Source organism: Syngnathus scovelli, chromosome 19 (assembly GCF_024217435.2).
Source record: "Syngnathus scovelli strain Florida chromosome 19, RoL_Ssco_1.2, whole genome shotgun sequence".
Taxonomy (NCBI): domain Eukaryota; kingdom Metazoa; phylum Chordata; class Actinopteri; order Syngnathiformes; family Syngnathidae; genus Syngnathus; species Syngnathus scovelli.
In genome coordinates, this window is record NC_090865.1 from 851,265 (window position 1) to 878,698 (window position 27,434).

The window sequence follows — 27,434 nt, forward strand, 5'->3', positions numbered from 1 at the left end:
ACTTCAGAGAGCCCCACTATGCCGATAAACTTTTAGCAGTGTGAACATAAACGTCGTGTGGCTCATTTTGAAGGACCTCCCTTATCAACTGCAGTCTTTTGTCCGAGCAGTGGTGCAGGATCGTTTGGTTTTGGCAGACACTTTGTCAGTGTAGATGTTCAAGGTTAGCGTTACTTACCCTGGCAATGAATAATGACGCTTCAGGATTATTTCCACATACATTATGTAAAAAGAATACATGTAGTCAATAAAAAAAAAAAAAATACACCGCGCGCGCCACAATTTAGACCTGTTTTTAGTTGGTCTCAATTCTAGTTTCCAGTAATGCTTAGCAGATCAGATGACATGAGTAAAAATCGTTTTTTTACTTGAATGGCCTGCTTTTTAAACCTGTGTATTGATTATATGTGTCAATCGCATTTAATGTTAGCAAAGCGTCAGAGAAAATGGGTTGCTGGTCCAGCACTAACTCCATGAGTGCTTTCAAGCAGTCACATGACGCTGCCTGCTGTGGTCATTTACCACTCAGACCTATCCTTCTCACTCCCACTCCTGCTGTGGGACAGTGAACATGTAATCTGGACCCAGCATGTCACCAAAGCGGCCGACATACTCTCAGCAGCCGCTGCCCTCCAATCCACTCTCTCTCTACCTTCAATACGCATGAACTCCTGACTTCTTTGTCTTAACTCACTCTGTCTCCGCTGCGTCAGAGCGTCTGAGCGTCTGAGCCTGCTTGCATCATCCTCTGTTTTTTTTTTTTTGACAATTATTGTAGTCAGCAGAGAGCTACTGTTGCAAAATGTGCTTGTTTTGAAGATTGGAATACCACTTACATGACCCAGATGAGGACAGACCGTCGGTGTGTCAGAATCACGTTAAGTGGCTTTTTCCTCTAACCACCATGTATCTCCAAATTTGGAAAATCACAACAACTCTACTCAGTGGCTTGCGCTCATGTGCACGAGACCAAAAATACAACCAAAATGATTTCTAGGTCAGCTCTCAACAGTTGCCACCGTGGGACCCATCTTCTTTTGTTACTGCAAAGTATCAACCCATTTAATAGAAGTGAAGAACAATGAAACTGCCTCTGAAAATACATGTACAGTCAATTTTTAAGGGCTGTTTTATAGGTGAAGTTTACCTACAATAATATTGCATCTTTTATGTGGGAACTTGGTACAGCGCACTGCTCTTCCGAATAAAATCAAAATACTGACATGCATTTCTTTTCCGAGCTATCAACAACCTACCCCAAATGGTCTGCGGCCCACTTTTGGGTCCCGACCCACGTGTTGACAGTCGTCACGAGCGATGCAGTGCAATTTATCAGCCACTCAGCAATGAATTTCAAAAAGCCCTCCATTGATTGATTGTGTTGATGCATGACCATATGCGTGATTCATAACATGCCAGTTATTCCCATCCAGCCTGTTTGACTGTCTGTTGTCCATCATCCAACAATATGTCATGAGCCCTCCTGAAAGCGTTGGCACATTGGCATGTTGCATCTTCACCGTTTTGTGCCAGCAGGAAAACAGCCATGTGTCCATATCCGTCCCCACGGCCACTCCCCCATTGTGTTTCTACGACTTCGCCCGACACCAAACGGCTGCTCGGCGCTAACCCTGGCTATCGCAAAGCATCGGTGCATGATAGCTAGCAAGCTGTCTGGCTTTATGGCCCGGGCCCGGGCTTTACAGTATGTCTGCTCCCAGCCCCCTGAACTGTGAAAGGCCCCTTCCTTCCCTTCCGCACAAAGCTTGCCAGCATCTCATTGAATCACAGCAAATTAGCCAAGCATTGGAGCTCACAGGGCTACTCAAAGTATTTCCTCCTAGGCTGCAATGTTGAAAAGCATTAAATACAATTGTTATACGAATATTTAAAACTTCCGCTAAAGCTGTTTGTTTTCATTTAATCATAATGAATAAATTATCTCGGCCCGAATCAGCATCATTTACTTTCATTAAACGTGTCTATTAAATTAAGCTTAGCAGTTTGGTTGTTTACCCGAAGGAAGGAAAGGTAATTCATAAATTAAAAACCTTGCCAATTAGCTTCTGCTCAGGTTCTATTGTATTGTGTTAAATGTTGTTGTTTTTTTTAAATAAAAATAACACGAGGTAGATTAGGTTTTGTTTTGTTTTGTTTTGCATGACGACTGGAACCGTTGTTCTTTTTCAATGATGGTTTGAAATTGGCATTTTTCTTTTGACAAATACACCCACATGATATAGGCGGTAGTAACTGTAACAATAAGGTTCAATTCTTCATTTTTTTGGGATCCTCCACTTGTCTCCCTTCTCGTAACCTGTGTTTTGTTGTTGTTGTCAGTCAGCAGAACTTGCAAGCAAAAAAAGACAAATGGAGTGCACAAAACACACATATTGCTTGCAACACATCCACAGGGCTAAATCTCCCTTACATACAGATCAGCAGTCACACATAAATTCTCCGACTTCCAAAGAGCAAAGCGTAGCCACGACGCCAACCAAGCGCAGCATTGCTGTCTTTCCTCATGACTTAGCCAGACCCCGTTTTTTTTTTTGTTTTTTGTTTTCTCCTCCTCCTCCTTCCCCTTCTCTAAGAAGCGTTTGTGCTAAGAATGTGCATTTGCTGGAGTGCATCGGCCCTTACATGCCGTAGGTGAAGTATTGAATTCCTCCGCCCCGACCAGTTCTCAGTGCCAGTTAGATGCTTGCCGGGGCCTCTTGGAATCAGACCGTAACTATCTCCTCTAATCAGACGGAGAGAATCAGTGCACTGTGAGAGACCCCTCTCGGTGCTTGACATTAAAAACACACTGCGGGTATAGAGGGAGGAACATTGTCAATCTGCTGGATTTGTCTATTGAGCATTTGACTACTCTGCTTCTCTCTCTGTCATCACTCTTTCTTTCAAGTGCAGCTATTGCATGACTATAAATAAATAACCTCAGCGCTATAATCTTGATCATCTTGCTCATTCCACACAAGATCTGACACATTACCAAAAAAGGACACGAGTGGGAGCTATCCATCATTTCATCGTTCATTTTGCACGCCTTAAGACTTATTGTGTTTGGCTCCGCCCATTAGAAAACTCGGCATGGTTCAATTCCCCTTCTATAAAATCACCATTGGCTTATTGTGTCTGAATCTGCCTTTTGTCTATATATGGAAGTTGGAGGAAAAGTTACATCAGAGAGTCAAATAGATCCTCCTGCAAAGACATGACAAATAGTGTTACATGCTTCATCTTACATGCATAACACCTTGATCCTCTCACACGCGTGTACACATGACTATGCAGCCATCCAAATGGCGAATTCTCCCCGGTAAGAGGGCTTTGATAATGACCTCATTACCCTGAGTACTTTGGTTTGATTAATGGAATGTGTTTGAACACAAACTATCAGAGTTAAGCTATTGCTTGCAACTACAATATGTCACCGTAATTGGAATCGTAGCCAGCAGTACGTTACAATTGACAATGTTGAGCGAGAGATAAAAAGACAGAATTTGAAATTCCATCCCCCCCCGCATTCCCTGAGATATTGCCGAATCAATGGGTGGCGACTGATCCGTCATCTCTTTCAATTGTTTTTTCATCTGTTGAGGACAAATACCTGGACAGTCGTCAAATGTCGACTTGAATCCTTTATGGGTGTTTGCCAGTTCCATTTCTATTATTTTTCATCTTTTTCAACACCGGTACTGTTTTCTCCCCCAAAAGTCAAAAGAAAAGCAGAACACTCATGCGAAATAAATAATCGTTTATAGAGAAGAGCTAAAAGCTATTTTCCAAAACATGATTAAAGATCCATTTCAAAATAATTGCTTCTTCATTGTCCCCGGACTGTCCTGGCCTTTTTTTTAGCAGGGTCAGACTGAGCCAATGATGTGTTTTCTTTTAATCTGATCAAATTAGTAATTGCAAAATGTCGGTCTGCTTAAAATGTGCTTTTTCTTCAACTAATCAAATTGAATTGACGGCGTTTTGAAAATACACTTTGATATATGCGGAAGGTCTCGCTTGATGTCATCATTGACCCTGGCTTATTGTTACTCAGATGTTTTCCCACAAAAAAAGATGTTGTCTCACCTTGACCAAAAGCTAAAATATCCACCAAAGGCAAAATCCCCATAAAAGGGAATTGAAAGACTGCGACGTAATACATAGCAGACATATCGTATACATCTAACCGTCCACAAATGATCTATTTGCCCTATTTTTGACTTTGCTATTCTCCCCAGTATATTGCAGGCCACCTTCTAAGCACTCATGAGCTATTTGATGTGAACCCTCAATTTCTCAAGTGTCAGTGGAGGTATTTGGAAATAACTTGTGTGTGTGTGTGTGTGTGTGTGTGTGTGTCTCCTACAACGTTGCTAGTCGTGGAACAGCCATTTGCTCCGAGGGGGGATTCATGCTGCGGATTAGAGTGAAAAGCCCCCCACATGCTGCTTCTTTTTTCGGGACTTACATGAATAGAAATGCGCCTGAGGGTGGATTCTCTGTCCACAGTCAGCAGACAAAGGTGGTTATGAGCGATTTCTTTTTTTTTTTTTTTTTTTTTAACACTGCATGAATAAAACACACAAAGGTTGTGAATGTACACACACACGCGCGAGTTGTTTTGGCAAATATGATGAACCTTTCAGGTAGACAACGTTGTACTCTTGGCATCCGATCTGGCAAAATATTTAATAATCAATCGGTTCGAGTGAAATATAATAGTAAAGTACAAATTGGTTCTGAGTGACTGATGTTTGCAGGCATGTGCGTGCCACCTTTACACGCACACATGCACACACCCGCCGACATCAGGCTCCGAACGGCACGCTGAAAAAGTCATTCGGAAAAACGTGTTGAGAGAAGTCAGGGTTCTCTTTCATGTCCATTACAAGTGACGCATTGTTTGACTAAGACTCCTTGTGGTTACGTTTGACGTTTGGGAGGATTTGACTGTAACGCATTCCTGGCGTGTGTTGTGAAATATTTTCGAGCTGCCTCTGCGGGTCAATTCGGAGATTGTTTTTTTTCTGTCTGAATAGTGGTGTCCGGTGTGAGATTCTCTCTTGCCTCAGGCGATTGAACCGAGAGTGAGGAAATGATCACCTCTAGCAAGCAGCAAGATGCCAGTGAACATTTGAAGCCATGATAGAGTAGATATGCCCAAGGCGTCATGTTGGATGTGTTCACCTACAGCAAAGGAGCAGATAGATCAAAATTATTGGATGCGGGAACGCTCACCTCCAGCATTTTAGATAGTGATCAAATAGGATGGAATGCCCATGGAGAACAAGACGTATTTTTTATTAGTTCACCGCGCTCACATTTTCTTGAGATATAATTGTAGCTATTAGGAATGTTTTGCATAGATAGCTTTTTTTTCCATTTGCTGTCCTTTAATCGTATTTGCAAGATAACGTTAATTAGACAACAATATCATGCAGAGCTGTACTTATTATGATTTTATAGACAAATGATACTATTTATAGTCAGTGAGGAGAGTTGGGGGAGGGGGGGACGTCGTGAAATATTCTCTTCTTCCTAGGAGGGCATGAGAGAAAATAATTGAGAAGCACTTCTCCAAGTAACATACGGTGAGTCTTTTTCACAAGGTGTAGGTAGATCTTGTGCTCATAAATGAATCAGCCAGGCAAAACACCTGCTGTGTGTGTGACATTTATCTGCTCTATTGAGCGTGCGGTGACAGAGTGTGCAAAGCATCTGATACTGATCAGCAATCCATCAGTCCTTGAAAACGCTTTTCACTTTTAATTGGCGCCCATTAAAAAAAACATTGCGGGTTGTAAAATTTCTTATTTACTGTACATTGTCTTGGGCGCTTGAGTGTATCAGTGCTGGTAACAGCCCAGGGCCCGCTACGGTGGTGATCAATATCATCTTAATCGTGACAGCTTTTCCTCCAGCACTCCCCGAAAGGCACGTATGTACGCGCGCAAAAGAGAGACATCAAAATTTACCTTGGCATTCATGTCAGTCTTTAATTTTCTTTTATAGTCTGTCTGTTCAGGGACATAAAACCATACAGACACATGCACGCATGCATACAAACTGACACCCCCCCCACCACCACCACCACCACCATTTTCTCTCTCTCTCTTGCTCAGACACTCCCTCTCACAAACACGGAAAATCGAAATCACAAATCGGATTAACTCTACCCTGACACGCCGGTGAATTAAGCCCTTCCGTTGCTCTCCCATCGCCATTATGAAGGCATTGTCAGTGGCTGAATCGGTTACAGGTGCTACTTCCTTCCTTCCTTCCTTCCTTCCTCTCCTTCCTCTCCTCCTCTCCATCTTGACTTTCTTGTGCTGCCCAGAATCATTGATGTACAAATCAAAACAAGAAGTAAATAGAAGACGATTTAGTTTTGTTTATGGTTGTACAGCGTTTCATATGTACCGCCTTCAATAGCTTCTATGAGGCTTTTTACCGGGGACCTGGAAAATCAGATAATCATAGGTGTCAAAGTCGAGGCCCGTGGGCCGGATCCAGCCCGCTAGTGTGCATTAATCTGGTAGCCGTGCGAACATACGTTACAATATCATTTACATCATTTGATGTATTTAGTTCTACAAGTTTTTTTCATCCGCATATTTACTCAAGTGTAGGTTAGTGTAGCTCCAAAACTCAGTTGTAAAGCGAGGCCCCCCTTGTACTATTAGACGACAGCGTTCTGACACTCTGCCGAATATCCTTCATTGTGTTAAATTTCCCCACACGCAAAGTGAGAAGCGACACAAGCTGAGCTGTGGAAAATGGCTTGAAGGGTTTATGTTCCTCACGGAGCATCAGCGTTTGGAATGAAGTACTCTGGTGACAGGGAAAGAAAGAGCAACATGTTTCCCTTGTGTTCCTTGGCAGTGTGAAAGCTTCCAGCATTCTCACCCATCCATTAGGGAAAACCTGACGAGCATCCAAGAAAAGAAAGCTGCTTAGCAATCAATGAGCCGCACCGGCTCGTATTATTTATGCATCTGCAGTACCTTTTCTTTTCTTTTCTTTCTTTCTTTCTTTCTTTACATTTCTTGTGTGTCTATGCACTAATGATGTTGTGCTCCGTTTGCTTTGTTGATCCAGGGTGCAGTGATCACGCCAGCCATGGACCACACTATGTCCATGCAGCCTGCCAGCATGATGGGTCCCCTCACCCAACAGATGAACCATCTGTCCCTAGGCACTACAGGAAGTGTGAGTACCCCTCGCATGAGTACTCATCATCTTCTTTTGCATGATTAGATTGCTGATAGAATGAAATCTATATATTCGATTAGGAATTGAAAAATACTTCTATTTCATTTCAATCGTTCTGCGAAATATACTATATACTTTGGTCAAACTCGGTTGACATTGTCAGAGAGGTAACACTATTGTGGTCCAGGTGTTCCTATTACTTTGAAATGTGCTCAAAACTGACCATTAGAGTGTCACATGTTTGTATTGAGTCATTAGATGAGAAAAAATGAACTGTAGGAGATACAAAGGCCTTAACGTTGAACCACAACGTGCGAGTGAACCAATAGTGTGAGCAGTTAGCAACGTGTCAGTGAGCGTGATGGTCCTGTCATGAATGACCAAGCATAATCTGCCCCAGCTGTGCTAACAGCCAGGATTAGACATCCTCTCGGCTAATCCACAATGATGGCTTTTGATATCTGATCATTTGTACAAGAGGAACAAGGTAAAGGCAGTCTTGAATTTTCTTTGCTTCACCACTTTTCTGTCTGCTTATTATTTCTCCATCGGTGAACTGCGCACACATAAAACATTTGATCATCGTAGCCAACTTTTCACAGTGGCTCGTTGAGAAAGCCAAACTCCTAAGATTAAGTGGACTTGATGTTCCAAAAAAAAAAAAATAGATGCATGCACGAATAATATTAGAGGTGAGAACTGGGGGATCATCCAGCAACCTGGTTGGATCTTGCAAGTTTCCATATAAGGCAAGCACGGCCGGTGCAGTTATCTGGAAAACACACGCAGTGGTGTAAACCAAATCAGTTTATCGTTGAACCGTAGCGCTTGGTGAAAATGTGGTTTAACTGTGAAGGCCAGGCGCCGCCACACCTCAGAATACTCTTGGCTGTGTGTATGGTTGCGGCTTTCCTCCTCCCGTGGAGAAAAGAATCCAACGGCCCTGGTTTGGTGAGCGTAGCTTTCCGGGAAATGGGTCTTGTTGACAATCAGCTTGGATGTTTGCTCTGTTGTGAAGGAGAAGGAAGGAAAACTTCTTGCCCTTGTGCTGAGAAAGTGTGACTCAGCGCTCGTCTGTTGGTCACTGCGTTGGAATGTGGCTTTTTTGTTTTTTTTCAAGATGGTTTAAAAAATGAAAATATCCGATGGATTGCAAACGACGCCGCCAGTTACGTATTGACCCGAATATGGACGTACGCTCATTGACATGATTTGTGTGTCATTTGGGGCCGAAAATTTGAATTTCTAACATATCGCATTGTCTTCTCTTGGTATATTGTCAAACATCAACATACAACATAAGTAAGGTAACATAAAAGTCAAGTCATTATGGAGATGTTTAATTCAACAAAAAAACGTTATCTTTATAACACCGTTGGTCTGAATGTCATTTCTTATGACTCTGATTTCTTCCCTTAACATGTTCACACCAGGCTTTATTGCTGGCAAACAATAAACGAGCATTGCTGCCCGAGCGTCTGTTACTGTTTTCACAGCTCACTAAATCTCATATAGATGCAAAACGGCGCTCCCCGGTGTCAGGTCGCGCTGAATCAAATAGTTGTCAAAACACAACCTGCATGAGTTGTGTGTGTGTTGGCTGTCAGTTACTTTTTAACCGGTTGGCGTTATAGCTTCAAACAACAACTCCATTTTCTTTGCTCATTTTGAGCAAGATGATAGCGGAATACTAAGGCACCTTAGGCGCGCTAGTTATGGATGACAAAGATGTGCCATCCGTAGTTCTTGGTGATTTATTGCGTCGCCTATTCCCTCGCTCATTTATTTACCACCAGCGAGGTCTCAACACTTAGCGAGAGTCCATCAGTCATGCGTTCCGATTACAGAGTGGATGGTGCTTATTAGCTTTTTCCTCTTTTCTTTGGCTTCGCATGTGTGTTTGAGTGGAGGTGACAGTGTTTGACATGACAAGAGGTGACCTTCACTCCACCGTGTCTGTCTATCCTTTTTCTGTCATCCTATATACAAACCATGTTTCTGTTGTCATGGTGACAGTGGTAATTGACAGCTTCAATGTCCACACAAGACAGATATGTGTGAGGTACCGGCCATTCCTTTATTGATGGAAAGTAGCAGATTCGACTTTTGTAAGCTTTCCTCGACAATGTTCTGGATTGTTTCTTCAGCCCCAATTGTTAATCGGAACTGTGTTGTCAAATGTCCCAAATGTACAGATTATTATATTATATTATATTATTATATTATATTATATTATTAGTGCTGCTTAAATAGCTTAACCAATGCTTACGGTTAAAGGGAAAATTGTATTGAATCTTCTTGTTAAAGCAAAATTAAATTCAATATGGAGTTCTGCAGCCAAATATAACATTTCAAATGGACAGTCCCCTTTTGACAGGTACATTCCGATATTGCTAATTATCTCTTTCTTCACTTCATTTGCTTTCATGCAGCCTTCAGAAGTGAGTCGGCTGAATGGGTAAATGGGAAGGAGAAGAGAGAGAGAAAGAGAGCGGGAGAAATTGGTATGCATGATTCTGATTTGCCAAGGAGAAGGTCACTTGAACAATCTCATAGGGCCTTTTAGATGATGGCAGGATGAGAGGAAGTGACAGGAAGGTGCACGAGAAGAAGGCTCCTGGTAATGTGTCACCGAGTCTGGCTATTTCACCTCAGCCCTTTGTGAGCGGGACAATGGAGACAGTGAGATAACCTTAAAGTCACCGAGAGTCACTCTCGCATAACAACTTCCCATCTCGGGGCATCCTCCTGGCCGTGTACAGCAGCTACATGGGGGGCTGGGGGGGGGGGGGGGGGGGGGGGGGGGGAGTTAATCATCCATGTCTATGGCCTTTAGCTTCTCTCATTAGCAGCGAGCGGTGGAGCCATACCCGATCCATTAGCAACACCGCTCGTAATGACACTTCACCGGCACCACCGGGCCTGCAGCCAAATAATGCTATTACTACATCCTACATTGGACTGCTGTCGCAAATTCTTACCAGCAGTAAGGGGGAGGGGGGGGGAGAATTAAGCAAAGAATTACATTTCCTTTTTCTGAGCTGAAGTGTGGCGGTAAAGAGGAAGCCCGGTGGCTTTTATCTGATTCCACATCCGTTTGCCCTGTATTGCAGCAGCATTATCATCATCCACCCTTCCTTGTCTGGAACATACACAATATGAACAATTATTATGCATTGGTGGGGGAGGTCCAAATAGTCCATTATAGAAAATATTGAGGCCACACTGCCGACAAGTCATTCTTTATATGCAGGCATGTTGTAATTAAAACACACAGACAAATCATGCCTGAGTGTTCATTCATGCTGCATGTGAACGTGTAACCCAACCTGTGTCACATCTGTAAAACGTCCATCATGGTGCGAGCTAAGAGCCAGTTAAAAGGGGCATGGGGGAAGCGTGACTAAAGGAATGGACGCCACAAGGAAGGGGGCCTTCCCTTTCTTCTCTTTTTGCTCCTCCTTTCATTCCCTGTAGCGACTTGCTTTTTTCTATTTTCCGTCTTTTTCTCAGTTGTGCTCTTGCACATTTGCCTGCCTGTGAAGTCTTGATGATACAGCGGGACATTTCCTGCTCCTCCTCCTCCTCCTCCTCCTCCGCCTCCTTTTTTGCTGGTTTACCTCACATGCTCCTCTGTTTGGCTCTCATGTAGAGTGCACTGGTATTCTTTTGGCGCCCTCCAAAGGACATTGGGTGAACAAAATGAGTTCACAGTAACACACAAAACTCTGGATGTACCATCATTATGAGCCCCAATAAAAAAGTAATCATCAAAATTCAGACAGCAGTTTTATCATTACATTAATATATATTGCACATAATACACAGTGCATAAATATAAATCAAAACTAATGATTACAACAAAATCAACAATGACAAAGCACCTTTCAATTCTGCCTTTCCTTGTCTCTGGTCATTTCTTTGTGACAATTGTTGACGCAAATTAAAACGGGACTTTTATGCAGCTCACCAAAATCCACCTCCGCAGTTGTGGCTATAAAATATTAACAGAGACTCTCCACTCTTCGCTTTTCAGCCACGTTAGTATGAAATAAAAATATAGTCCTCTTAACTCTTAAGCTAATTTCTTGAGTGATTGTTTGCAGGAATGCTAATGCATGTCATTTGTGTGTGTTTCAGTATATGACTGCCGCCGCTGCCGCCGCCGCCGCCGCCGCAGCAGCGCCTATGCAAGGGACCTACATTCCCCAGTACACTCCTGTGCCTCCAACAGCCGTCCCTGTCGAAGTAAGACTTCCAGGCACCGTGTGCGTAGAATCAATAATGGCCAGACAATTTACCAAAAGACTTACTTCATTACTCCTGACAGGCCAATCACTTACGCTCCCATAACATTAACCATTTGTGAACCAACTCACAAATAGCCTCTTAACAAACACATTTTTTAAAGCATACTTTCAATTGCTCTTCTTTTACAAATAAATGCGCTGGCCCACTACCAATAAATAAAAATAAAAAAAGCACAAGCAAAGCAAGCTGACTCAGAGGTTTTACGAGAAACCCTCTATCGCCATAACTTTAAAATTGTCCAGGATGTTATTACCTTACTCAGCATGCTGACTAAGGCAAAAAAGAAAAAAACTTTTACCTGATGTCCTCTTTTGCCTGGACTTTGAAATAACTTAGTATTCATTCATTTGGCTGGCATGCAATGTTTCAATGCATTTTTTTTTTCTTTCTCTTATAGACCATCTTTAGGACCCAAAACCATCATTTCATTTTTCTTTGAGATTTCAAAAATTCAGTGACATCCTTTTATGCTTAGCGGGACATAGTAAATCAGAGTTTTCAGAGGATGGAATCTAGGGACAGCAAATAAAATTGCTATCTCGGGATATAATATCCAAAACACGGTCACCATACTTCCTAGTATTTTACATTTAAGTAGCTTGTGGAGCATATGACAAATCATGAACGCGGAAGAGTGGGAAAGCTGTCTGGCAGCTGACACTGTGGTCATATTTAGATGGACTATCAGTTGTGTGTCAGATGACAGGAGCTCAAGTGAGATGCAGTGCAGCCGCCGCTGTCTCCCTCCCTCCCACACGCACGCACACACACACACACACACACACACACACACACACACACACACACACACACACACGCTTGGGGATTGTAGGTAGCCGATACACACACATCTATCAGCCGCAGCGCTCTGGCTAGCCCCGCAAGCACAGACAATGACAGTTCCCCCTTGACAGACACATTAGTTTCTCCTCTCTTCTCCGAAAGGCGCATGCAGAAGCGGGCGGGAAGGCGGCAGAGAGATGTAGTCGTCGTGTCGCCTCGGGCCCCTGTTTACCGTTTCCATCTTCCTTCCTTCCTTCCTTCCTTCCTTCCTCACCAGTGTCCACTCAGTGGCGGCATTAGCGGCCCAGCGGATATCAATGCATCATGTGGTGTCTGGAGGGCTGATATATAGACACCTTGCAGTATCTTTGAGAGCTTGTTAAAAGTGATTGACATGATGCGGCCAAGCATAGTTCTAATATAAAACAGCTTGTTGTGAACAATTCAGTGAGGGGGGGGGAATCCTCTTTAGCTTTGTGCATATATTAAAAAGAAAATCTGATGGCTCACTCGCTAGCCGGAAAAAGAAATGGCCAGATTCTGTGTGTTATTTCCATTTGTTTTCGAAATAATGACATGCACACTGATCCGTCTGCACTGTACGTTTTTCAATTACGAGCGCGCTGTCTGTTTGTCATCCCAATTTCCTTATTAGCTTCATTATTAGATAAATGACATTTGGAAATGGAAATGTTGTTCACTGCTTAAATGGACCGGCTTCCGCCGTAAATGAAATGTTCAAATTCAAGACAGCAATGCCTGATTATGAACCACCCAATCAAATCCGAAAGCTCTATGGCCACTTTAATCCCATATTTATTATCAAGGGTTAGCCTGCATTATTATTTCTCCAATGATATAGGTTGTATTTGAAGTTGACCCTTGACCTCAATGTGGTCTCTCAGGGAGTGGTGACGGATGCCTCCCCTCAGACTCCCTCATCACAGGAGGTGACTGGCCAGCAGCAACAGATTCAAGTGGACGGTGGCGCCGACCACGTTTCTGCTTACTCGTACCAGTCCAAGTAAGTCTAATGCGGAAAGGTCAGTCATTCCTTATGTTTGTCGTTTCCGACCGCGACACGACTCAATCGGGCGGATGATGTTGTGTAACAGAAATAATGAGTCGGAATATAATATAGGCTTGTGGAATGCATGTGACTATGACACAATAAATGCTTGATGTCATTTCAAACTGAGAATGTAGGGCCAAAAAAAAGATCTTTTTGAACTAGCCTAAAGCATTTTCATTTGGTTGTCTTATTTATTGATTTATTGTGACTATAAAAGGAAATGGCTTTTATTTGAATAGGTTGAATGTGATTTTAATACGTTCCGAAATGCATGTGTCATAAATTGTGTCCTTGCTGACAACTGACGTTTTTGTTGCACTATAAAACCTGATGAGTTAGTTCATTTCAAACGGTCGGAGAATTGCAACAATTCATTTATGTTTAATATAGTAACTCAAATTACAATAACACAGATATTTATTATTGAAGTGGATTAAGCCCGACTTAATTATTACTCAGAATAAATTGACTTTCATTTGCGTAGCTCTATTTGAACTTTGAGGTACATCTTCACATAGTGACGACACAAGGTCAGGAGCAACTTGGGGCTCAGTATCTTGCTTGAGGACATTTCAACATGCTGCAGTTCGGACTTTTGTGACACGTGAAGGTTACGAGTTGAGACTTCCTTGCTACTTGCATGCCTCTGGCAGCAGCATTTGGAACTTTTCTGATTCTGTTCAGACTGCCTCGCTTAGTCCCCAGCCTGGAAGGTCATCTTTATTGCTTTTTCTTTTGCTCTATTTTGATTGCAACTGTATCTTTTCTCTCTCCATGTGTTCTCCTTTCCCATCAGATAGCAACGGCCTGAGAGAATGTTCCTGTGACAGCGTTGCCTTGAGACATAAGGTGGCTGCACTGTGAATGTGAGGGGGGAATGTAGGGGAAGGAAAGGAAAAGAAAAAAAAAAGGAAAAAAAAGAGAAGATTGCTTCCAGATTGCCCAGGCACCAAAAAGAGACACTTTTTTTCATTTTCTACCTGGTCAACTAGGAAAAAAAACAAAAATACAAGGAAGCATTGGATGCTGAGAAAAAGGGTTTGGGATATTGTGGGGGCACAGTGCAAAGAAATGAAATTTTACGTGTGAAAACCTGCCCAAAGGGCTGGGCGCAAGGAAGGTAGGAAATTTTCTCAAAGAAAATTCTCATCCAATTTAACAACAACAACAAAAAAGCAAAAACAACAAAAAAGACAGAAAAAGACAAAAAAAAAAGGTTGAATGTGAAGTTGAAGTTTATTTTGTAATTAGAAAGAGGGAGTCATGTTTGAGATACACACAGAGATTGTCTTCCTCAGATACTAAGCTAAACGTTGGTTTCAATATTTTTTATGTTCTAGTGTTAAATTTTACTTTTCTAGATATATTTGAGAAAAACAAAGTGTTTGTTTGTTTGTTTGTTTGTTTTTGTTGTTTCTTTCTTGAATCTTCATGGCCTTAATTTGAAGGGCGCCAGTGACTTTTTTGCAAGTTCAAGTCTGACGTCTGGTTGGGGGCGGAGTCGGTCGGGGGGGGGGGGGGGGGCAACACACAACAGAAACATAAGCGAATCAGTATTTTGGACCACTTGGAAGGTTCGAGAAACTGGATGTGTCATTTAAAGAGGAAACAGAATCTATCACATAAGCTGTACAGATTTAATAGAGAAGAGCTTTTTTTTCTTTTCTTTTCTTCACAAGAAGAACGCTTTGATAATGATTATGTCAGATGTAACAATGTGTTAAAAGAACTAAATGCCTGTTGCGGAAAGACTTGAGCTCTGAAGAGATTTTTTCACCATGAGGAAGAAAAAAAAAAAGAAAAAAAGAAAACTATAAGGAAACGTCCTGCGTCTCGGATGCAGTCTGTCAGCAAAACGCTGAACTCGCTTTTTTTTATGGTCATCATTATTATTTACCAAGCAATGTTGCTGTCAATGACATTACAGCTTTTTATCTGCCACATTTTACATTTTTTTATGAGCTTTAAGATGTTTTTAGCCCGCTTTGCTTGTCACACTGCGAATCTTAAAAAAAAAAACATGAGAAAAAAATGTATAAAACGTACAAAAATACAAAAGAAAAAAAATGGCAGTGAAACAAAAACAGTAGAGTATAGGAGCTTATGGTTGAGATCAATCAGTGCAAAAGCAATAGAGGAAATTGTTGACAATTTCTGTAGTCTTTCCTAGTTGTGGATCAAATGCAGCCCATGGACGGCCATTTTTATACCAAAGATGAAGATACACTCTGAAGCAGAGGTTGTTGTTTTGGTTTTTTTCCCCGTCTCATTTTAATTTTCTGTTGGTTGTTGTTGATGTTAATGATGTTGTTGATGTTGATATTGCTGTTGTTCTTGTTGTTGATGTTGTTGCTCTCGTTGTTGTTTTTTCTTTGATTTGACCTTGACGGCCGGACCAGTCCTTAAGGATTCTTCATAAGACACGCACGCACGCGCACGCACGCACACACTCACTCACTCACTCACTCACTCACTCACTCACTCACTCACTCACTCACTCACTCACATGTCAAACCGTACTTTGATGCATGATGTGGCACCAGTGGCAGTTTTCTTATTTTCCTTTCATTTTAATGTCACATTGTTGATCAAACAGCCTGAGTGAAAATGACCTCTTTTTTTTCTTAATAACATCATACAGGGGGAATTTGTGTAAACTGATCAAGGAATGTTGCTTACGAAGCCCTGCTCTTGTTTTTTAGCTTCAATTTTTATTTTTTTTTTTGCTCTAAATCAACTCTCTCTTTGTATACAAAGTGATTAACTTGTCTGTCGTGCTTTAAAGACACTCCGAAGTGATTTCTGACCAAAATAAAACAAATGAGGGTTATTAGTGAATTCTTTAGGTCAATTATATTTGAAATACAAATTTCAGAGATTGAAAGCCCACGCACGGTTGACATATTTATCATCATATGACGTTTGTTGTTGTACGAGCTGCCGAATCTGCAATTGGTGTGAAACGCTAAGTAGATACCATGAACCTAACCTGGCTGCCCAGTACAATTAGGCTCAAGTGAGAAGAGGACTAACGGAATTGATGTCACTTTGGGCCTTGACCCAACCCTTCTTGGGTAGCACAAACAAACCACAGGTCATCTCATTGAATCATCCACTAGCTGCCTATGCTTTCATTGACTTCAGCATGCCTGGCGGGCATTTGTGCCCATGTTAAAGCAGCCTTGCACCCCCCAAAGGTTTTTGTCCCTGCTTCACTGGCACCACTAATGTGCAAAGGCCATGGCAGCTTCTAATTTTCCCTTCACTGTCATTCCCTCCCTCGTGCCCCATCTCATGCCCTTTGTGAGTTTTTCATTTTATTTGGTAGTGCAGAAGCAGAACCACAAACCAATTTCAGTCATCCTCCCAATGAGGCTTGACGGGTCCAATTTGTCTCCCTGTGGGACAATAGTATCCACTCCTACGTCCCTCAAGATAACTATTTCTTTCAGAAAAAGGGAAAGCTTTGTGTTTGGTGATGATTGTAATGAAGCTGCAGTTGGTCACCCAACCATTCAAATCCGAAGTCCAGTGTTGCTGCACTTTATTTTGGGAACTGATGGCAATGGAAAAATCAAGAAATGAAATCAGAGGTCCTTGATTGGGTTGAGGTCTGGGGAACAGACCATCCACCAGCGCATGATCTGACGTTGGATCTGAGAATCTCCTCCTGGGACCGAACAGCAGTTGGTGTTCTCCACAGCTTTTCCAGACTCGCTCTTGTCTGTGTTCTATTCTGTGCCAGCCGGCTCTCGTTTGCAAAGCAAACAGGGCACCGTGGCAAATCTGCTCTATCTGATGTTCTCTGAGAAATGCCCATCAGACAGCTTGGCGCCAGGCTGTGAGCACAAGCCCCACTTGTGGATTTTGGATGAATAGGCCACCCTCATGGAGTCTGTTCCTGACCGTTTGAGCACACGCATGCACTTTAGTGGACCGCATTGGCAGTGATCAAGATATCCAGGTCCTTCTATTCTGCTACGTTGTTGCCTACCTGGTCTGCTAGCTTGGTAGCTCCTCCACATGCTTGACACTGCGTTAAAAGCCACAGCTAACGTGGCCCAGGCACATCCAAATGGGCCACAGGTGGAAGGAAGGGTGCTACTTGCTTCTCCTTTGCACAACATTAGGGGGTGAACTTAATTCACCATTGTGCGATAGATAGCATTCAAACTGGATTTCATCCAGGTTGACTTGGACTGTGATGGTTGTGTTTCGCTTATGTTCTCACAATCAAACTGTGCATTTAGTGCCTTTTAACTGAGCTTTCATATCATTCTGTAATTAAGAAGCTAAGCACATTAAGGAGCTTGCTTGAAAACTGTAACATAACATTATCGCTTCGATATGGTGCTAAAGGATTGGCTGTCACTAGCTTGTGCCTTCAACCCCGTTTCATATATGCCCCGCCCATATTTGAAACAATTACCGTTTTATTGCTGACTTTTAATAGCTCCAGAGGTCAAACCCGTAAGATCTCTCACGACAGTCATCCTTGTAACGTTCAATCAAATCAACCTGAGCTCTCTTGAGTTTGCCCTGCCACTCAACCATCCATACCTGGGCTTTACATCTTCTAAAATTCTGGCACATTACAACTCCCCGGTCCCACTTTTATTCCCTCCCTGTCATTTCTTCATCCCCTGCGCGCGCGAGGACTTGTTTTACGGAGCAATTCTGTTTTTCAATGCGCGTAGCTATAAAGTTCTCCTGACATTAATTATCCAAATAGAACTCATAATGCAGAATGTGCACGTTGGCGAGTATAGCCATTCCCAGAAATGGCCTGAGATTCAATAGTAATGGAATTATGAGAGAGGGAAGAAAAACACCACAAATAGGAAGACATGCATCATTTTTGCTAATGGAGAATCAATGCGGGGAAAGAGGCATGGGTTTGCTCCTAGTACACATTTATTATAGTTCCCCATAGATCTGAAATATGAGCGAGCTAAATAAACAGAAGTGCCGTTTTCTTAATGGCGCGCCATCCGGGTGCTTGCTGCAAATTGTGTCTCATTTCCATCCGTTTGTGGCCTCATCCTAAAGGCACCATCAGCATCATTGGCGCATCGTTTCAACCCTGTTCAGGCAATTGACGCTGGAGTCAGTCGCTGGCTCGTCGTTCAAATGTGTACACTCACTGCCCTCTGCAGGTGGACAATTGGCATTCAAGGGAGTGTGGATGCGTCCGAAAATCAACTCATTGCAATTGTTAGTCTTAAAAGTAACACTAAAATGAACTGCTGGAAGGCTGCCACACACGATGGCTCCAGGGAAGGAAAACAAAACAAAAGAATCGACTGTCGCTTTAACCAGATTGTACTGAGCAGCCAGGACAATGACAACATTTTTTGCAGTTCAATGTTGATCGTGACGCTTTTTCATTTTCCTGGTACTCTAATGTGGTGACAAGTAAAAAATACACAAATATCAATCGTCATGGTGCTTTTCAGTCCAAGCATATTTAAGGGGGGCAGTGCCCCCACAGACCCTCTTCTAACTCCGCCAGTGGGGTTTGTTGACAATATCCTGCAGTAATGACCCTCATTTGTTTATCACATCAAGCCTTCATGTATTTTAGAACGATGCTAGCGGAAACATGCAGTAAACGTTGGCAAATGAAATCTAGGACAACCCTAACTGGATGTTCTGCACATGTACGTATATACTGAGATATTTGATTCGAACAAAAAAAAATGACAAAAAAGGTGTTGTATCATCATCCTGTTTTCCCCTCACAGTTTTAAAATGATGTGCTATTTTTTTTTCTTCTTTTCAGTCTGTCACTCCGCTCTCAGAATCTCTTCAGCTCTTCTTAAGTGCGTTAAGTGCGTCACTCTCATTGCACACGAGGCTGCTCCTATTTGTTCACTTACTTTCACCATCGGGTGGAAGCGAGAGACGTGGTTCAATAACTCATCACATGCCAGGCTAATACACACACACACACACACACACACACTCGCATAATGCACCAAGAAAATTGCTCCGAGTGCCCTGGCCAAAACACACACACACACACGCGCACAGAACCCAGCAAAAACAGGGACCTCCTGCTTTTTAATTGATGCTTCGGTTGACTTTTGATGAAAGCTATTGATTGGCCACACAGGGCTCGGAGCGCAGTCATGAGTTAAATCAGCTCCTTGAGAAATACACCATGCATCAATCACTAGGAAAAAGGCTGACCAGGTTGTTGTTATGAAGCGCCGTAGGTAGAAGAGGGGGGAAAAAAAAGAGAAAAGAGAAAACTGCTACTTGGACAGCAGAGCGACTTTTGTTTTCTGTTGCTTTCTATTGCTTTTTAGTTTTGTTTTTTTACTTCACTTGTCTTCAGCACCAGGCAGGCAGGCAGGCAGGCAGGCGGGCAGGCGGGCAGGACGTGTTCACGCCTCGCACATGCTGCTCAGTGTGTGTGATCTTTGAGAAGCTATCTGTACATCTGTGGATGTGAACTTGGATTTAATGAGTCTTTTTTTTCTCTCTCTGATGAAGCTTTCAATAAAAAAAAAACTGTCAAAAAGCACCACAGACTGCTGTTATCATTCAATTTGCATCATGTGGGTATTTATGGAGGCATTCATTATGCAAACAACTCCCGTCATTCTCATCTCAGAGGACCACGTGTTATCTTTTCCATATCTGCAGTGGAAGCCCCGTTATTAGGCTGTGCTTGATGGCACCTGCTACACGCTTGACCTTGTATCTCCACATCCGACTCGTAATTACAGCCTTGGCAAATGGAGCCCCCTGCCCCCCCCCCCCCCCCCCCCTCCTTGATGGGATTACCCCCGATCACAGCTCAAGCGTACTTGATTGGGCGTAAAGTGGTCATAATCAAAGATGGAGGAGCATCCCGGTGGTTGGGGAGCCAATCGATGGCAATCAATCTTCCTCTTCACTCTTATTTAAGCCCAATCAATCGGCGTCCTTGTCACCACCCGGAGACGCCTGTACAGTCGATACGGGCGGATGCAGTCGCCGCTCGCTCGCCTGAGAGCTTCTTCCCCCAGCAAGATGAAAGTAATGAGGGGGCCTCTTTCAGACGAAGGACATCTTAATAGGGAACAATTGACTCCTTGAAATGGATGTGTACATGCTCTCAAACGTGTCAGGATGGAAGGAAGACGTATCTTGAGCCAGCCCAATAGTGATGCCTTGGTCACCAACGATCTGGTTCTTAGAGCTCTTTGAAGCCAAACAACCTCCTCGAGGTATATATGTATGTACGTATATACTTGAGGCCAGAAACGTGCGGCAATAACTTCCTATCAGCAATTTAAACACTTTCAAGTACATCGAAGTATCATATGGTGTTTTATGAGAGAGATGCACACCTCTAATAAATCTATATCTACGTATATAGCAATATATACTAGATATAGTAGACTGGTGCTCTGAGAACAATCTCGCTCTGAACACCAAGAAGACCAACGAGCTCATCATAGACTTCAGAAGACACAGCCCTGAGCCAACTCCCCTCTTCATCAACGGCGAGCAGGTGGAGAGGGTCCACAGCACCAAGTACCTGGGCGTCCACATCTCTGACCGGATCTCCTGGTCAGAGAACATCACCACCATCGTCAAGAAGGCTCAGCAGCGGTTACACTTCCTGAGAGTCCTCAGGAGGTACAACCTCAACACCGACCTGTTGCTGACCTTCTACCGATCTTCCATCGAGAGTCTACTGACCTACTGCATCGTAGTATGGTTCGGCAGCTCCACCGCCGCTGACAGGGAGAAGCTGCAGAGAGTGGTGAAGGCAGCCCAGAGGATCATCGGCCGCCCTCTCCCCTCCCTTACGGACATCTACACTACCCGCTGCCTCAGCAGGGCTAAGGCCATCTCAGCGGACAGCTCCCACCCTGGCTCCGCCCTGTTTGACCTGTTGCCCTCTGGAAGACGCTACAGGCAAATGAAGACCAGGACAAACAGACTCAGAAACAGTTTCTTTCCCCAAGCCATAGCCGCCCTCAACTCCAGCCGACACTGATGACACTTTCCTCCTGCACTATTACTGCACTTTGTCCGCACTACTGTTTCTGATTATTTCATCTACTTTTCTACTAGTCGATTACTTACCTACTTGTGTCTACCTCATGCACTGGATGGAGGTCTCCAATTTCATTGTACTATGTAGAATGACAATAAAGGTTTTCTGATTCTGATTCTGATTCTGATATTTCTAATACTATAGTGAATACCGAAGTCCCACTTAAAATAAACAGATCACACCTCATGTAATACGATACGTATATGGATACGTCTTTTACCGTCTATTACTGTCTTTTGAATTTTCTCTTTTTGAAATGTATTAAACATGTTCTGTTCAAGAGCCTCTGAGATCAGCAAGAGCCCGTATCTGTCAGCTTCATGCCCTTGTCAACTCCTCCTAATCTTTCCATATCCCTCTCTTGCCGTCTTCTCAACGACATGGCTTTAGAATGTGAGATAAGGCAGTGAAATTCCCCAAATTCCGTCTCACTCCTCTGGAGCCTAATAGCGGTTTTATCAGGTTCTAGAGATGTAGCAGAGCAGAGCACCACAAGGGTGCAGCATACCAACACTGATGTTATCTTTGGGTCGAGCTGAAAACAGAACACGCCGCACGCACTCCAACCAACCGCAGCTGGATACAGATCAAGAACATCTCCACGTCAAGCGTTTGCCATCTGCTGAATGCTTCCATTGATTGAGAAGGAAATGTGTACATACGTATACCCTCCTTCCTTGCTGTACAAATAGGACAATCGACTTGTACGTGTGTAGGATTAACAAACCGAGAAGCTGGTGTTACAAACTGAGCTGATGGCAAATCTTGGCTACTGGCATCTGAAGACAACTACATCCCATACTTGTCTGACCTTGTTGGTTAGAAGATTTATTATTCATGCACATGTAATGTACGTATACATTATATATGTAAATACATACATCTATAAGTGTATGTATCTTTATATATGCGTGTGTGTGTGTGTATTTGTGGAACTTCCGTGTACGCCTCAAGCACTTTTTGGGATTCAATCAACAATCTGCAGTAGTCAGCAAGCAAACAGACACCTGGTGCTCCCTTATTAGCTTATACAGCACTAAAAGAGTCATAATTAACCAAAGTGGGACTCTGCATTGCCGTGCTCGACATATAAATGAAACGCACAAGTCTTTTCAGGCCTGCTTTACGACTCACCTCAATATGCGTGTATTATATTGAAAGTATAGTATATGCAGAAGGGAATGGTCTCCATTTTCAGTCTTTCAGAAACATTTCTGCGACCCTTTCTAGCCTCGTGCACGTCAACAACATTTGACTAAATATTCTGAGAGCCCCTGGTTCACATCAGGCAATGCTTTTTGAGAGAAGAAAAAAAAAACTGGTGAATGATATGCTTTTACAGATAAAATTAATGCTTGTAAAAATTGCAAGTCTGGGCAACTGTCAATTTTACCAGAGCACATTGATTTATAGCTCTTGCTCTCTCTCGCATACAAACACTCTAAATAAATGCAGAATGCCAGGTGTGGGTATATATAAGTACATATATGTACGTATATGTAGATATGTATACTATTCGTATATATGTATACTATATGTACATGTATGTATACTATAAGTAGATCTGTACATACATTTCTATCTTAAAGGCCAGCTCTGTCCATCTGTTAGCACTGGGAGAGAAGAGTAATGATGATTCCAAGGTACCATGACTGACACACACCCTATAAAATAGTATTTTTGAAGTTTTTCTTGAAGTGGAGAGTCCAAAGTTTTCTTTTTTTTCTGCTTGTCTGTCCGTCTCCACTTCTCAAGATGACAAACGATCAAGACACGTCGTGGCCCGCATCAACAATGCATTGCCTGCGGCAACGCACTCGCTCAAATCTCAGCTCCATTCCCCATTTTCCGATGATGGATTACCGACGGTGTGTTGCAGGGATCAGGAGCACGGCCAAGTGCGTATTGAATGCTATACTGACATTAGTGGAACAATTGTTTCCCGGGAGGCAGCACGGGAGGTATTGTTGTTCCCCAGGTGGCAGAGTGTGCCAAAAGCCCAGTGAGGTGATCGTGAAAGCGACACCTTGTGACTTTGACGTTAATGTCCCACTTTGTCAGCCACTGCTTTGTAACCAATTGGACTTGCTCAAAAGATGTTGTTTGAAATGTCACCATGCACACTTCAGACTCCATTTTTGTCTATTCTGTACGGAATTGTCTTCTGAAGCCGGGTAAATCATTTGAAGCCATTTTTTTTGTATTGGTTGAGCTAAAAAAAAAAAAAAAAACAATAGCAAAGTGTGTAAACTTGATGCTACTATTCCAGCAGATCCGAATACACTGACCTTTTGTCTCTTTCCCATCAAGCCAAAAGGCAAACAGGAAATGATAATAATAGCATTGGCATTGTTTCTAAATTTCAAATTGAAAGGCGAGGGAGCACCATGAATGTATCCAACAATAAATTAAGTTAGCTTGCATGGTCACGGTTTGGCTTTGTTTAAAAAAAATATTTATTTACATTATTGCTTTTGATAGCTGCATATTTGAACTTGTAGTGCAGGAAAAAAATCGAATTCAAAATGTTAGCTGCTTATGTGAATTTCATTCCTCACAATAGGTTGGATGTAGTCCATCAGATGTTGAGTGAGTTTCAAATAGTTCACCGCCACCACCGGGGGAAAGTGATGTGAGCTACGGCAACAATGAGAAACCAGTAAATAGTTCCGTAATAAAACACGGGAGACTCAACATGCTCCGGGGGCTGACCTGGCACGCCGCTCGTGCAGATTTGTGAAACTGTGAAGGGAACAATGCTATAGATTTGTAAGGCCATAAAATAAAAAAGCTCTAGCCTCTGGAAAATCTAATGGCCTCCGAGTGTGAGCTCCGTGTGCTAAATCAGACCAACAGCCAGGGAAGAAAAGATGAGGAGGCATCTGTACTTTTAAACTCGTTGGCCTGTCCATCAAAAGTTGGTTCAAAAATATTGGCTCATTAAAATTAGAATCAGGAGATATTCTAATTAGAATGAATTCAAGCTGTTGAAGAAAATATATGCAAATGATCATGATGTTTGTTTTTATTGTTGGTTTTTCCGTGTACCTTGTTCAATGTTGCTTTTTGTTTCCACTTTTGTCGTCGGCATTGTTCCTCGTGTCGATCAATCAGCGTCCACCAGCCACTCGGTTCAATTTTTCTTTGGCTTTTCTTTGTTACTTTTGGTCTTGTTTGTTTATCCTTTGGTATGAGTCTTCCTTGTGCCGTTTGTTTTCTTTACTTTTTTTTCCCAAGGTTCATGCTTCCTGCATCACTACAGTTTGCTTTTTCGTCTTTTGTTCCAACTTGATCACATCATCCTGCTTCATTTTGTGTCAACTAGGGCATGCGACCAACAACAAAAACTAACTTAGCAACTTTTCCAAGTCAAAAGTCGTTAATGCCAACTTGGACCACCAAAACACTTCAATAACGATCCGTAAATTCTCAGCATCTCAGGTAAGTATTTATTTAAATATTTCTTTTTGTTGTCATGTCATGAGATAAATATTTCCTGACCAATGTGATTTCTAATACTGTTATTCAGTGTTGTTTTAAAAATAGCATTGAAAATATGATTTCTCTGCCTCCAATTTTTGCCCTAAAATAACACATTGTATTTGTTCCTGTTCTCCGTATCAGGTTCCATGTTTTGACAGCATGGTAAGAGAATGGCGCCTATATGACAGAAGTCATGCCCTCCCTTGCACGAATAACAATGGCCATGATACTGGACTGGACTTGGTTGAGGCCATCAAGCAGGGGGAAATAGCCTACTATAAATACATTACAAGGGCTGTGTCGGAGTCTACGGCCACTTGGCCGTCCGTCCTGGATTTGAGACTCTCCCAAAGTGTAAGCAAAGGAAATAAATGATGTGTGGCACATGTGCAGCACACATAATGACATACATAAATAGCGTCGGCACAGCTGAAGTGGATACCTCTCTCCCTGTGTTTCCTCCTCGAGGCCAAATGTTTTGGAATCTCTCCAGAACGATGCCGCATTACACGTGTTATGTCTGCGGCAGACCAAAATCATGCTCCACTACAAAAGAAATCTAAGAGGGGCTTGAACTTTCTTTCGTAAGTACTTCCCTGTCATTTATTAATGCTGCATGCGTGTGCGGAAGCAGGTCAGCATCTTTCCATGTACATATTTGCCCGGTTGAGGCCCAACTCTTTCATTAGTGAGCCATAAATGTGTTTACAAATGGACGCCACTGAAATGTTGGAAACAGAAATGTTGGTCTTCCTGAAGAAAACGAAAGTGTTAAGTTAAGGGTTCGCTTTTAGTGTTTTGGCTCTGCGTAATATTCTGAAGCCATGGAAAGTGTGTGTGTGTGTGTGTGTGTGTGTGTGTGTGTGTGTGTGTGCGCCGTCTTAGTAAAAACCAAACAGAATCGGTTCGGTTACCATGGTATCAGCTGGACAACAGGGGTACACAGTAGGGAAGATTAAGATGTGCAAACTGGAGCTGGCTCACGCTGTATGATGTTACCGTTCCAGAACATTCCTTTTTCCAGGGAAGTATAGAAAACTTCAAGAGGGATTGAAATAAACAAAAGCCAAAAGGGAGAGGCATGGAAAGAGTCGTGGTGATATAACGTATGTATGTCTGGACACCATTGGCAGGCAGCTGCTCCCAAAGACATCTGGAGAGCTCATTAGGCAACCAAAAAATGGCCTCACCCTGGAGTGTCTATTATAGTTGATAGAAATACAATCGGTGCGCTGATAAGAAGACAACAAGGGCGTCTGAGATAGTACATCATATTTTTTTACAGCATTTCTGTTTATTTGATCAACCCAGAGTTCAGAGCAGAATGTTGTTTATGGCAAATGCACTGATTGGATGTTTTGGTAAGACTCAGAGTGAAAATTCTTTTTGGCCTATATACGTATATTATTTTGTTTTTTCCAGGGAGGTTTATAGTCGTCTAAACTATTCTTTTGAAATACCTTACATAGTTGGGCACTCCGATTTCCTCTTTTAGTGCACTATAAATTGTCTACAGCACAATAGGCCCACAAAACAAAAGCCCAAAAATCCTAGCCTGTAATTTTCTGGTTGATCTCAGGTGACCAAACTGTGGCCAGAAGTAGCAGCGGCAGTTTTCCTGCGCATACAATACAACAACAAGCAGCTGCCACCATCATTGTTCTTGCCCTCGGGCCAGCGGTCTGATTATGCAAACGGAACGGGGGTCAATCGGGAAATCTCATCTCGATAACGACAGCTAGAGCGGCACGTATCCACTGCGTGCACCCTCTTTTCCTTATCCGATTGGAAACGTCGAGCTGTCGCTAGCGAGGTCTCGGCGGAGGGAGGGAGGGAAAGGAAACCTCACCTGGCTTCGCAGCTGCGCATGAAACAAAGAGCTTACACAGCAACCTGGGGTAGATACAGTAAGTTGAGCCAGCCAGAATAACATTGCCTTTTAATGAAGCTGGATCACGCTGGCTGCTTTAAAAAAATACAACTGCAGGAAGGTGTATTTCCTCTGCAGAATTGGAGGAAAAGGTCGAGCATTCAGCAAAAGGCCCGTTGAAGTAAGACACAAGCTCTTAATTGAGAATGATTGCCGTACTTTAACTTTGACATTTATTTTTTCTTTGTCACAATTTTGAACAGTCCCCAGCTGCCTGAATACAAATGAAAACTGCTGGGTCAAAAATGAGCCGACCTTTTTTTTTGTTTTCTAGTAGGGCACTGCCCCATTTGCCCCGAAAGCAAACTCACGACTGGCTCCATTTAAGGTCAGTTGGGGATACAGTGACCATTTCAAAGTAGTTCATTGCAGGCCAATTTATATTATACATATTGTATTTGTATTGAATTATTTCATTTCTTTATATTTCCTACCAGTATTAACAAAATAAACAGCAAACGTATCTCCAATGGATGTTTCAGATTCGACTCGTTGATGAAAAGCAATCCGAAACGCCAAAGGTCTATTTTTCCTCAACTATCTAAATTATCACGTTATCAGGAGAGGTTGATGGGAGTATGCTC

General features: G+C 42.6%; 1 protein-coding gene across 6 annotated transcripts in view; it reads left to right on the forward strand.

Annotated features, from left to right (window-relative positions):
• rbms3 (RNA binding motif, single stranded interacting protein) overlaps window positions 1-19,910 on the forward strand; it is a 152,989-nt gene extending 133,079 nt beyond the window's left edge. For 4 of the 6 annotated variants that reach the window (XM_049751339.1, XM_049751340.2, XM_049751336.2 and 1 more), the window contains 4 exons: window positions 7,102-7,212; window positions 11,356-11,463; window positions 13,215-13,333; window positions 14,178-19,910. In XM_049751339.1, coding sequence (XP_049607296.1) covers window positions 7,102-7,212; window positions 11,356-11,463; window positions 13,215-13,333; window positions 14,178-14,181 — 342 coding nt within the window. In that variant the 3' untranslated portion in view covers window positions 14,182-19,910. The remainder of the gene's footprint in view (window positions 1-7,101; window positions 7,213-11,355; window positions 11,464-13,214; window positions 13,334-14,177) is intronic. The other 2 variants (XM_049751342.2, XM_049751341.2) reach the window with 2 other exon arrangements.
• The last annotated feature ends 7,524 nt before the right edge of the window (window positions 19,911-27,434 follow it).